Raw genomic sequence first — 11970 nt, forward strand, 5'->3', positions numbered from 1 at the left:
CGTTTTGTCCTAACCACAGTGTCCTTTGCCTTACAGAAGCTTTGTAGTTTTATGAGATCCCATTTGTCGATTCTTGATCTTAGAGCATGAGCCATTGGTGTTTTGTTCAGGAAATTTTTTCCAGTGCCCATGTGTTCCAGATGCTTCCCTAGTTTTTCTTCTATTAGTTTGAGTGTGTCTGGTTTGATGTGGAGGTCCTTGATCCACTTGGACTTAAGCTTTGTACAGGGTGATAAGCATGGATCGATCTGCATTCTTCTACATGTTGACCTCCAGTTGAACCAGCACCATTTGCTGAAAATGCTATCTTTTTTCCATTGGATGGTTTTGGCTCCTTTGTGAAAAATCAAGTGACCATAGGTGTGTGGGTTCATTTCTGGGTCTTCAATTCTATTCCATTGGTCTATCTGTCTGTCTCTGTACCAATACCATGCAGTTTTTATCACTAATGCTCTGTAATACTGCTTGAGTTCAGGGATAGTGATTCCCCCTGAAGTCCTTTTATTGTTGAGGATAGCTTTAGCTATCCTGGGTTTTTTGTTATTCCAGATGAATTTGCAAATTGTTCTGTCTAACTCTTTGAAGAATTGGATTGGTATTTTGATGGGGATTGCATTGAATCTGTAGATCGCTTTTGGTAAAATGGCCATTTTTACTATATTAATCCTGCCAATCCATGAGCATGGGAGATCTTTCCATCTTCTGAGGTCTTCTTCAATTTCTTTCCTCAGTGTCTTGAAGTTCTTATTGTACAGATCTTTTACTTGCTTGGTTAAAGTCACACCGAGGTACTTTATATTATTTGGGTCTATTATGAAGGGTGTCGTTTCCCTAATTTCTTTCTCGGCTTGTTTCTCTTTTGTATAGAGGAAGGCAACTGATTTATTTGAGTTAATTTTATACCCAGCCACTTTGCTGAAGTTGTTTATCAGCTTTAGTAGTTCTCTGGTGGAACTTTTGGGATCACTTAAATATACTATCATGTCATCTGCAAATAGTGATATTTTGACCTCTTCTTTTCCGATCTGTATCCCTTTGATCTCCTTTTGTTGTCTGATTGCTCTGGCTAGAACTTCAAGAACTATATTGAATAAGTAGGGAGAGAGTGGGCAGCCTTGTCTAGTCCCTGATTTTAGTGGGATTGCTTCAAGTTTCTCTCCATTTAGTTTAATGTTAGCAACTGGTTTGCTGTATATGGCTTTTACTATGTTTAGGTATGGGCCTTGAATTCCTATTCTTTCCAGGACTTTTATCATGAAGGGTTGTTGAATTTTGTCAAATGCTTTCTCAGCATCTAATGAAATGATCATGTGGTTCTGTTCTTTCAGTTTGTTTATATGATGGATCACGTTGATGGTTTTCCGTATATTAAACCATCCCTGCATGCCTGGGATGAAGCCTACTTGATCATGGTGGATGATTGTTTTGATGTGCTCTTGAATTCGGTTTGCCAGAATTTTATTGAGTATTTTTGCGTCGATATTCATAAGGGAAATTGGTCTGAAGTTCTCTTTCTTTGTTGTGTCTTTGTGTGGTTTAGGTATAAGAGTAATTGTGGCTTCGTAGAAGGAATTCGGTAGGGCTCCATCTGTTTCAATTTTGTGGAATAGTTTGGATAATATTGGTATGACGTCTTCTATGAAGGTTTGATAGAATTCTGCACTAAACCCGTTGGACCTGGTCTCTTTTTGGTTGGGAGACCTTTAATGACTGCTTCTATTTCCTTAGGAGTTATGGGGTTGTTTAACTGGTTTATCTGTATCTGATTTAACTTCGATACCTGGTATCTGTGTAGGAAATTGTCCATTTCCTGAAGATTTTCAAGTTTTGTTGAATATAGGTTTTTATAGTAAGATCTGATGATTTTTTGAATTTCCTCTGAATCTGTAGTTATGTCTCCCTTTTCATTTCTGATTTTGTTAATTTGGACGCACTCTCTGTGTCCTCTCGTTAGTCTGGCTAAGGGTTTATCTATCTTGTTGATTTTCTCAAAGAACCAACTTTTGGTTCTGTTGATTCTTTCTATGGTCCTTTTTGTTTCTACTTGGTTGATTTCAGCTCTGAGTTTGATTATTTCCTGCCTTCTACTCCTCCTGGGTGTATTTGCTTCTTTTTGTTCTAGAGCTTTTAGGTGTGCTGTCAAGCTGCTGACATATGCTCTTTCCTGTTTCTTTCTGCAGGCACTCAGCGCTATGAGTTTTCCTCTTAGCACAGCTTTCATTGTGTCCCATAAGTTTGAGTATGTTGTATCTTCATTTTCATTAAATTCTAAAAAGTTTTTAATTTCTTTCTTTATTTCTTCCTTGACCAGGTTATCATTGAGTAGAGCATTGTTCAATTTCCACGTATATGTGGGCATTCTTCCCTTATTGTTATTGAAGACCAGTTTTAGGCCGTGGTGGTCCGATAGCACGCATGGGATTATTTCTATCTTTCTGTACCTGTTGAGGCCCGTTTTTTGACCAATTATATGGTGAATTTTGGAGAAAGTACCATGAGGAGCTGAGAAGAAAGTATATCCTTTTGCTTTAGGATAGAATGTTCTATAAATATCCGTTAAGTCCATTTGGCTCATGACTTCTCTTAGTCTGTCTACATCACTGTTTAATTTCTGTTTCCATGATCTGTCCATTGATGAGAGTGGGGTGTTGAAATCTCCCACTATTATTGTGTGAGGTGCAATGTGTGTTTTGAGCTTTAGTAAGGTTTCTTTTACGTATGTAGGTGCCCTTGTATTTGGGGCATAGATATTTAGGATTGAGAGTTCATCTTGGTTGATTTTTCCTTTGATGTATATGAAGTGTCCTTCCTTATCTTTTTTGATGACTTTTAGTTGGAAATTGATTTTATTTGATATTAGAATGGCTACTCCAGCTTGCTTCTTCTGACCATTTGCTTGGAAAGTTGTTTTCCAGCCTTTCACTCTGAGGTAGTGTCTGTCTTTGTCTCTGAGGTGTGTTTCCTGTAGGCAGCAGAATGCAGGGTCCTCGTTGCGTATCCAGTTTGTTAATCTATGTCTTTTTATTGGGGAGTTGAGGCCATTGATATTGAGAGATATTAAGGAATAGTGATTATTGCTTCCCGTTATATTCATATTTGGATGTGAGGTTATGTTTGTGTGCTTTCATTCTCTTTGTTTTGTTGCCAAGACGATTAGTTTCTTGCTTCTTCTAGGGTATAGCTTGCCTCCTTATGTTGGGCTTTACCATTTATTATCCTTTGTAGTGCTGGATTTGTAGAAAGATATTGTGTAAATTTGGTTTTGTCATGGAATATCTTGGTTTCTCCATCAATGTTAATTGAGAGTTTTGCTGGATACAGTAACCTGGGCTGGCATTTGTGTTCTCTTAGGGTCTGTATAACATCAGTCCAGGATCTTCTGGCCTTCATAGTTTCTGGCGAGAAGTCTGGTGTGATTCTGATAGGTCTGCCTTTATATGTTACTTGACCTTTTTCCCTTACTGCTTTTAATATTCTTTCTTTATTTTGTGCGTTTGGTGTTTTGACAATTATGTGACGGGAGGTGTTTCTTTTCTGGTCCAATCTGTTTGGAGTTCTGTAGGCTTCTTGTATGTCTATGGGTATCTCTTTTTTTAGGTTAGGGACGTTTTCTTCTATGATTTTGTTGAAGATATTTACTGTTCCTTTGAGCTGGTAGTCTTCACTCTCTTCTATACCTATTATCCTTAGGTTTGATCTTCTCATTGAGTCCTGGATTTCCTGTATGTTTTGGACCAGTAGCTTTTTCCGCTTTACATTATCTTTGACAGTTGAGTCAATGATTTCTATGGAATCTTCTGCTCCTGAGATTCTCTCTTCCATCTCTTGTATTCTGTTGGTGAAGCTTGTATCTACAGCTCCTTGTCTCTTCTTTTGGTTTTCTATATCCAGGGTTGTTTCCATGTGTTCTTTCTTGATTGCTTCTATTTCCATTTTTAATTCCTTCAACTGTTTGATTGTGTTTTCCTGGAATTCTTTCAGGGATTTTTGCGATTCCTCTCTGTAGGCTTTTACTTGTTTATTAATGTTTTCCTGTGCTTCCCTAAGTGTGTTCGTGTCTTTCTTGAAGTCCTCCAGCATCATGATCAAATTTGATTTTGAAACTAGATCTTGCTTTTCTGGTGTGTTTGGATATTCCATGTTTGTTTTGGTGGGAGAATTGGGCTCCGATGATGCCATGTAGTCTTGGTTTCTGTTGCTTGGGTTCCTGCGCTTGCCTCTCGCCATCAGATTATCTCTAGTGTTACTCTGTTCTGCTATTTCTGACAGTGGCTAGACTGTCCTATAAGCCTGTGTGTCAGGAGTGCTGTAGACCTGTTTTCCTCTCTTTCAGTCAGTTATGGGGACAGAGTGTTCTGCTTTCGGGCGTGTAGTTTTTCCTCTCTACAGGTCTTCAGCTGTTCCTGTGGGCCTGTGTCTTGAGTTCACCAGGCAGCTTTCTTGCAGCAGAAAATTTGGTCTTACCTGTGGTCCCGAGGCTCAGGTTCGCTCGTGGGGTGCTGCCCAGCGGCAGCAACCAGGAAGACCTGTGCCGCCCCTTCCGGGAGCTTCAGTGCACCAGGGTTCCAGATGGTCTTTGGCTTTTTCCTCTGGCGTCCCAGATGTGTGTGCAGGGAGCAGTCTCTTCTGGTTTCCCAGGCTTGTCTGCCTCTCTGAAGGTTTAGCTCTCCCTCCCACGGGATTTGGGTGCAGAGAACTGTTTATCCGGTCTGTTTCCTTCAGGGTCCGGTGGTGTCTCAGGCAGGTGTCCTGCTGCTCCTGGGCCCTCCCCCACGGGAGCCCAGAGGCCTTATACAGTTTCCTCTTGGGCCAGGGATGTGGGCAGGGGTGAGCAGTGTTGGTGGTCTCTTCTGCTCTGCAGCCTCAGGAGTGCCCACCTGACCAGGCGGTTGGGTCTCTCTCTCACAGGGTCTGGGAGCAGAGAGCTGCTGCGGGCCGGGATCCGAGGGTGTGGGACTTCCGGTAAACACAGAACGTGCCCGGTCCTAGAGAAATTCTGCTTCCGTGTGTCCCAAGCTCACCAGGCAGCTTTCTTGCAGCAGAAAATTTGGTCTTACCTGTGGTCCCAAGGCTCAGGTTCGCTCGTGGGGTGCTGCCCAGGGGCTCTCTGCAGCGGCAGCAACCAGGAAGACCTGTGCCGCCCCTTCCGGGAGCTTCAGTGCACCAGGGTTCCAGATGGTCTTTGGCTTTTTCCTCTGGCGTCCGAGATGTGTGTGCAGGGAGCAGTCTCTTCTGGTTTCCCAGGTTTGTCTGCCTCTCTGAAGGTTTAGCTCTCCCTCCCACGGGATTTGGGTGCAGAGAACTGTTTATCCGGTCTGTTTCCTTCAGGGTCCGGCGGTGTCTCTGGCCTAGAAATATCTTTTACTCCTTCTTTCCCAGTTAATATTTTCAAGGCAACATCTCTCTTGTATCCACCTCTGTTGAGTTTTTAGCCATCACATGATCTCCAGTTCTGTTACTAGGAGGGACACAGGACTTTGTATACCGGGGTAGATAAAGGAGGAAGGAAAGGGGCAAAGCTGAATAATATGGCCTGTAACATGGCTCCTGCTTTCAATTTTCACTTTTGAGAATTCCAAATAATATACTCACTTTTATCCTCCCCCAAGTCCTCCGAGATGACTCCCACAGCCCCTTTGCCCACCTAGCTTCAAGTCTTTCCAAGACCTTGTCTGGTTTGAACCTATGCAGGTCCTGTGTGTGCTGTCACCATCTCAGGGGGTTCATGTGTGTCTCAGCCCTGTCATGCCTGGAAGACCCTGTTTCATTGACGTCACCTGCCGTCTCAGGCTCTTACAATCTTTCTGCCTCTTCTTCTACAAGGATCCCCAAGCTTTGAGGGAAAGGGTATTGATAAAGAAGTCCATCCCATTTAGAGGCGAGTACACTGAAGTCTTTCTCTCTTCACACTGGTCTAACCCCTTCTTAATAGTTATGGAAAGGCCTCTCCTAATGTCAAGGTCGGCACACCGTCAATCTGCCTTCTTCTGTACCTTTTGATGAAAGGCGTATCAGTGTTCTCACCTTGGATGAAGACTCTTTGTGCCATTCTAATTTTGGTGAGTGTGTAGTCCTGGGCCAGGTTTGGTTATGTTGTACAGTGGGAGGGAAAGCTGTTGGCATGAAAATTCAAAAAAAAAAAAAAAAGAAAAGAAAAAAGAAAGAAAGAAAAAGAAAACTAACAACAATGGCATGTCCTTTCTATATTATGCCAACAACAAAGGTTATCTCTGAGAGCACCCTGTGTTGATTGCCTTGATGTACTTTTGATGAACAGTTTAGCAATTTGTATCTGTAGCTGTGAAAATGGCATGTAATTACACCTTTTACAGTCTCTGTAGGAATGGCTTCCTTTCTGCAAGTTTTCAGCATGGCTCTACCTGCAAACATAGAAAATGGTTAGCAGGCCCAGAGTACAACCTTGGGAGCTTTTGTAATAACCGTGGGCATCTACCTGAAGAAATGCTATTATTGTAAAAATAACATTTACAAATTCTGGCTTAATAACTTTATTTTCATATTAATTTTATATGTGAGGATGTAACCATGACATGTTTACAGAGGCCAAAGCCTTCAAAGTGTTCTGGAGTCAGTTCTCTTCATAAGTTCTGGAAATAAAATTTAGGTCATCGGTTCTCGAGAAAGCTGTGCCTCTTTCTAAGCCGGCACTCCGTAAGGACCAGGCCATGTTCAGCTCGAGCACCAAGATCGTGAAGCCCAATGGTGAGAAGCCGGAAGAGTTCGAGTCTGGCGTCTCTCAGGCGCTGCTCGAGCTGGAGTTGACCTTGGATCTGAGGGTGCAGCTGCGGGAACTCAACATAACCGTGGTAAAGGAAATCGAAGTCGGTGGTGGTCGGAAAGCCATCATACTTTTTGTACCAGTTCCTCGGCTTAAATCTTTCCAGAAAATTCAAGTCTGGCTAGTTAGTGAATTGGAGAAAAAGTTCAGTGGGATGAGTGTAGTCTTCATTGCTCAGAGGAGGATTCTGCCCAAGGGAACCCGGAAAAGCCGTAGGGAAAATAAGCAAAAGCGCCCCAGAAGCCGCACCCTGACCGCAGTGCACGATGCCATCCTTGAGGATTTGGTCCTCCCAAGTGTAATTGTGGGTAAGAGGATCCGTGTGAAACTGGATGGCAGCCGGCTCATGAAAGTTCGTTTAGACAAAGCACAGCAGAACATTGTGAAGCACAAGGTTGAAACTTTTTCTGGTGTGCACAAGAAGCTCACAGACAAGGATGTTAAATTTTGAATTCCCAGAGTTTCAGTGGTAAAGAAAATGACTGAATAACGTGTCATCCATAGAAAAAAAAGAAATAAAGAAATTCAGGTCATCAGGCATGGCCACTCAGTGGAACACAGACTGTGGGTCAAACTGTGCAGCATTCTTCGGCTCTCAGAAACATGCTTTCTTGTCCACACTTGAATGTCAAAACCAACAGATATTTCGATGCCAGAATTTCTTCTTAAAAGTATTTTATGTTTGTTTAATTGTGTCTCTCTCTGTGTGTTTCTGTGTGTGTGTGTCTGTTTCTCTATGTGTTTCTCTCTCTCTGTATGTTTGTGTGTGTTTGTGTGTGTGTGCGTGTGCGTGTTGTGTGTGTTTGTGTGCGTGTGCGTGTGTGTGTGCGTGAGTGTGTGTGTGCATATGTGTGTTTGTTTGTGTGTGTGCGTGCGTGTGTGTGTTTGTGTGCGTGTGTGTGCGCGTGTGTGTGCGTGAGTGTGCGTGTGTGTGTATGTGTGTGTGCATGTGTGTGTGAGAGTGTGTGTGAGTGCGTGTGCGTGCATGAGTGTGTGTGTGTCTGCACTTCTGTGTGTGGGTGTGTGTATATGTGTGTGTGCGTGTGTGTGCATGTGTGTGTGCATGTGTGTGTGAGAGTGTGTGTGAGTGCGTGTGTCTGTGTGCGTGTGTGTGCGTGAGTGTGTGTGTGTCTGCACTTCTGTGTGTGTGTGTATATGTGTGTGTGCGTGTGTGTGCATGTGTGTGTGCGTGTGTGTATGTGTGCTGTGCGTGCGTGTATGTGTTTGTGTGTATGTGTTTTGTATGTGTTTGTGTGTGCGTGTGTGTGCATATGGTGTGTGCATGTGTGAGAGTGTGTGTATGTGTTTGTGTGCGCGCGCGCGCCTGTGTGTGTATGTGTTTTGTATGTGTTTGTGTGTGCGTGTGTGTGCATATGGTGTGTGCATGTGTGAGAGTGTGTGTATGTGTTTGTGTGCGCGCGCGCGCCTGTGTGTGTATGTGTTTGTGTGTGTGTATGTGCGTGTGTGCATGTGTGTATGTGTGTGTGTGCTTCTGTGTATGTTTGTGTGTGTGCATGCGTGTGTGTGTGCATGTGTGTGTTTGTGTGTATGTGTTTGTGTGTGAGTGTGTGTGTGAGTGTGTGTGTATGTGTGTGTGCATGTGTGTTTGCGCGTGTATGTATGTGTGTGTGCATGTGTGTATGTGTGAGTGTGTGTGCTTGTGTGTGTGCGTGTGTGTATGTGTGTATTTGTGTTTGTGTGTCTGTGAGCGTGTGTGTGTGCGTGCGTGTGTGTGTGCGTGTGTGTGTGCGTGTGTGTATGTATGTGTGTGCGTGTTTGCGTGTGCGTGTGTGTGTGTGCGTGTGTGTGTGTGTGTGTGCGCGTGTGTGTAAGGAGATGAGATGTGTCTATCAGATCCCCTGGAGCTGGAGCTGCCAGCAGTTGAGTTGCTCTCGTGGGTACTGAGAATATAACATGGGTCCTCTGGAAGAGCAGAAAGCCCCATCTTATTTTAAAAATAAATATTTTATCAGTTCTTTAAGAATTGCATACAATGCATTTTGATTGTTTTTCTCTCAGCTCCTCACCTTAACACCTCCCAGATCTGCCTCTGTCTCCCCAGTCCCCTAGCTCTGTGTTCTCTTGTAAACATTTTTAATGACTCGTCCTCTTTAATGTGCTGTCTATGTACTAGCGGGTCATGGGGCTATCCACTGGGGCATGGTTGACTTACTGAGTTCTTAACCTAAAGGGACTCTCTGTCCCTATGAAACCATCAACTGTCCTTAGCTCCTGCAGAAGGTTACGGGCTTTTGTTAACAACTAACACAGTGGAACGCATGACAAAGAGCATTTCCTCAGCAGAGCAGGGCCAGCCGCTCCTGGGGCTTGGTCACCAGAACATGTAAATAGGTTGTAATTTGACCGTGACTTTAGTAAACAGAACCTGGCGGAGGATGAGGAAGACAAAGGTGTCAAGCTCAGAAGGTGTCAGTGCTGAGCTTAGAAGCAAATGCCATGAAACAAGGACCAGAACTTCACACTTCATAAATATAGCAGCAGTCCAGTTCAGTAGCATGACCTAGCAGAGATAGCCAGACCTCAGCTCAATTGTCATGAGTCAGCAGGAGGGACCAGGACCACCAGTGATGCCAGGAGAAGTTCTTTACTGTGCCTCTCTCGACGAAGTGAAGATCAGCGAAGACGTGAGACCAAGAAGTGTTGCAAAGCCAGCTGTGCAAGGGAGCCAAGGCCACCTTCCATCATTGTTCACTGAGTGCTATTTATATTTCCTCCAAATACCACAGGTCCTCCATGGGTCTGGCCTTAGCACATGTCTTGTCTCTCCGCATGTGAATCTGTCTTAGCAAAATTCCCAGTGAGTGTGTCTCAGCTGAGAATACTCTGCCAATCGCCCAAGTCTGCGGAAACAGCGAGAAGCTGTCAGAACGAAGTTTTTTAGTGTGTTTCCCTCTATGGAGTTAGGAAAAACAGAACTCAGCTGCACATTGTAAGGTGAACCAGCACATGCATATCCTTAGTGACGAATCCTTCATCCTGCCTCCCTTCACGTGCTTGCTTTAGCAAAACATCCTTTCACCTATATCTTCTTCAGTTAAACATTCCTTCGTGTGTCTGCTTCAGCCAAACATCCTTCCACTTGTGTCTACTTCAGGAAAAGGCTCCCTCACATGTTTGCACCAGCAAAATACAACTGACTTTCCATAGAAACCAGAAGTTTCCACCTCAGGGAAAACCTGGTAGAAAGCCGAGAGTAGAATGAAAAAGGATGAACAATGCTAAAATAGACTCGCAGTACATGATATTAAATAGTTGGACTAAGTTTGAGGTCAGCAATAAAGCGATGAGTCAGCACCACGGAAAATCAGGGAAAGCACTCTTTCGGAATGTGGGGAAAGAAAAAAGATAAATTGATAAAAATGATAAGAAGATACAAAAACAGGTTGAGGATTCAGCAAATGGGTAATAATTTGTGTTCCCAAGAGGAATGTTTGGACGAAGGAATAATTGTGAGTGAAATAAACGACCATGAGGCTTACTGAGAAATCCCACGATGGGCCCAGATAAAGTAAGTGAATGGGGCCTGTATTCAAACTCGCCCAGACAAACGCTGCTTTACTAAACAGAGGAGGAAAACAGAGGAGGATAGTATAGAAGCCAGAGGTGCGGTGAGCCTGGCTTAGGAGGCTCACATCTCTTGATGTCAGCTTGTGACAGGGCTACCACAGAAGGTCGGGAGAGTGACTGGGCTGCGTGACTCTCTGACCACCCAATGATGTGTTTAACATATTTTTGCAGACTTTAGCAGAGTTATTTCTACGTGTTTCAAGGCACTGATTTTTTTTATATAATATTTTAGTAGTTATTTGAGAATTTCATACATGATGTGTTTAACATATTTTTACAGACTTTAGCAGAGTTATTTCTACGTGTTTCAAGGCACTGATTTTTTTTATATAATATTTTAGTAGTTATTTGAGAATTTCATACATGGTTATTTTGTAGCTTGATCAGATTCCTTGCCTGCTTCCTTCCTGATGCTCCTAACTCCTCCTAGATCTAGCCCAACCTGCAAGCCCCTCCAAAGTTCATGTTTTCTTAAAAAACAATGAAAGAATCCAGGCCTTCTATTTTGTGCTGCCCACGATCTCATGTGTGTGGGGCCATCTGCTGGTGTGTGGTTGACCTACAAGGGATAATAACCTTAGAGAAAGTTGGCTCCTCTAGCCCAACAACCATCAGCTGTCAAGAGCTTTGTAGCAGGGGTGGATAGAAGCCGGACCTTTGCCTGATCTGCAACCGCTGTGAGTCCGAGCGCCTGCCAAGGGCCCTGCCTGGCCTTAGGGGAAGGGGCTGAGGAGGGACTTAGCATTGTGGGACTCACCACAGGACTGATGATCTCTTGTAACATTCTCTATAAGGATGTGCTGGAAGCTATTAGGTGATGGCTTCTGGAGACAACACTTTCTTGTTTGTTCTGTGGCTGAAAACCACTTGCTTTCTTTCTCTTTAACTCTCTCTGGCTTTCTCCCCCTTCTCTTTATTGCTCTGTGCTTTGTTTTTACCTTATAAATCTCTGTGCTTTATTAAATGCTGTATCTTTATTTTATAACTCTTTATTACTGTTCGATACTTCATTAAACATGGAAAACTTAACTCTTTATTAGTATTCTCTGCTTCATTAAGTACTGGGGAAAAGTTTTATTACTGTTCTGTGCACAAAACTTAACCCTTTCTTACTGCTTTGTGCTTCATTTAGCACTGGGGAAATTTAACTCTTTATTGCTGTTCTATGCTAAAAAATTTAACTCTATTACCTGTGCTTAAATGAGTGCTAGTATCTGGTGATTAACACATGCTTCTAAGTGGGTGATTAGTTAAAGAATTTATTGCTAGCACTCCCTTTTCTGGACAGGCAGCCAGAAGCCATTCAAGGGCCTGGCTGGTTAATATTTTGCAAACCAGAGATGAAGGAAAGGAAAAGAATAAAGTTACTTTACACAGGCAGATTTGTACAGACACATAAATTCATACACCCACACTCTGGCCGAGCCCGACCAACTGTCTCAATTAACTCCACAAGTATTCATGCATGTTTACATACATGTAAATATACCTACATATGTACATATAAACAAACATTTGGATAGGTGGATGGGTGGATGGGTGGATGGATAGGGCAGAGTTCCACACCACAATACACTACCTTT

At 43.2% G+C, this 11970-nt stretch overlaps 1 protein-coding gene across 1 annotated transcript; it reads left to right on the forward strand.

Moving 5' to 3' along the window:
* The first annotated feature begins 6686 nt into the window (after nt 1-6686).
* Rps7l1 (ribosomal protein S7 like 1) lies at nt 6687-7281 on the forward strand. Its single transcript, XM_039094023.2, has one exon. It carries the CDS (start codon nt 6687-6689, stop codon nt 7248-7250), a length of 564 nt encoding a protein of 187 aa, XP_038949951.1. The 3' UTR covers nt 7251-7281.
* Nucleotides 7282-11970: the final 4689 nt, after the last annotated feature.

This window comes from Rattus norvegicus, chromosome 15, assembly GCF_036323735.1.
Source record: "Rattus norvegicus strain BN/NHsdMcwi chromosome 15, GRCr8, whole genome shotgun sequence".
NCBI lineage: Eukaryota > Metazoa > Chordata > Mammalia > Rodentia > Muridae > Rattus > Rattus norvegicus.

What these genes read in the sequence shown, in the direction of transcription:
- Rps7l1 (XM_039094023.2), top strand. Translation starts at nt 6,687, where the DNA reads ATGTTCAGCTCGAGCACCAAGATCGTGAAGCCCAATGGTGAGAAGCCG.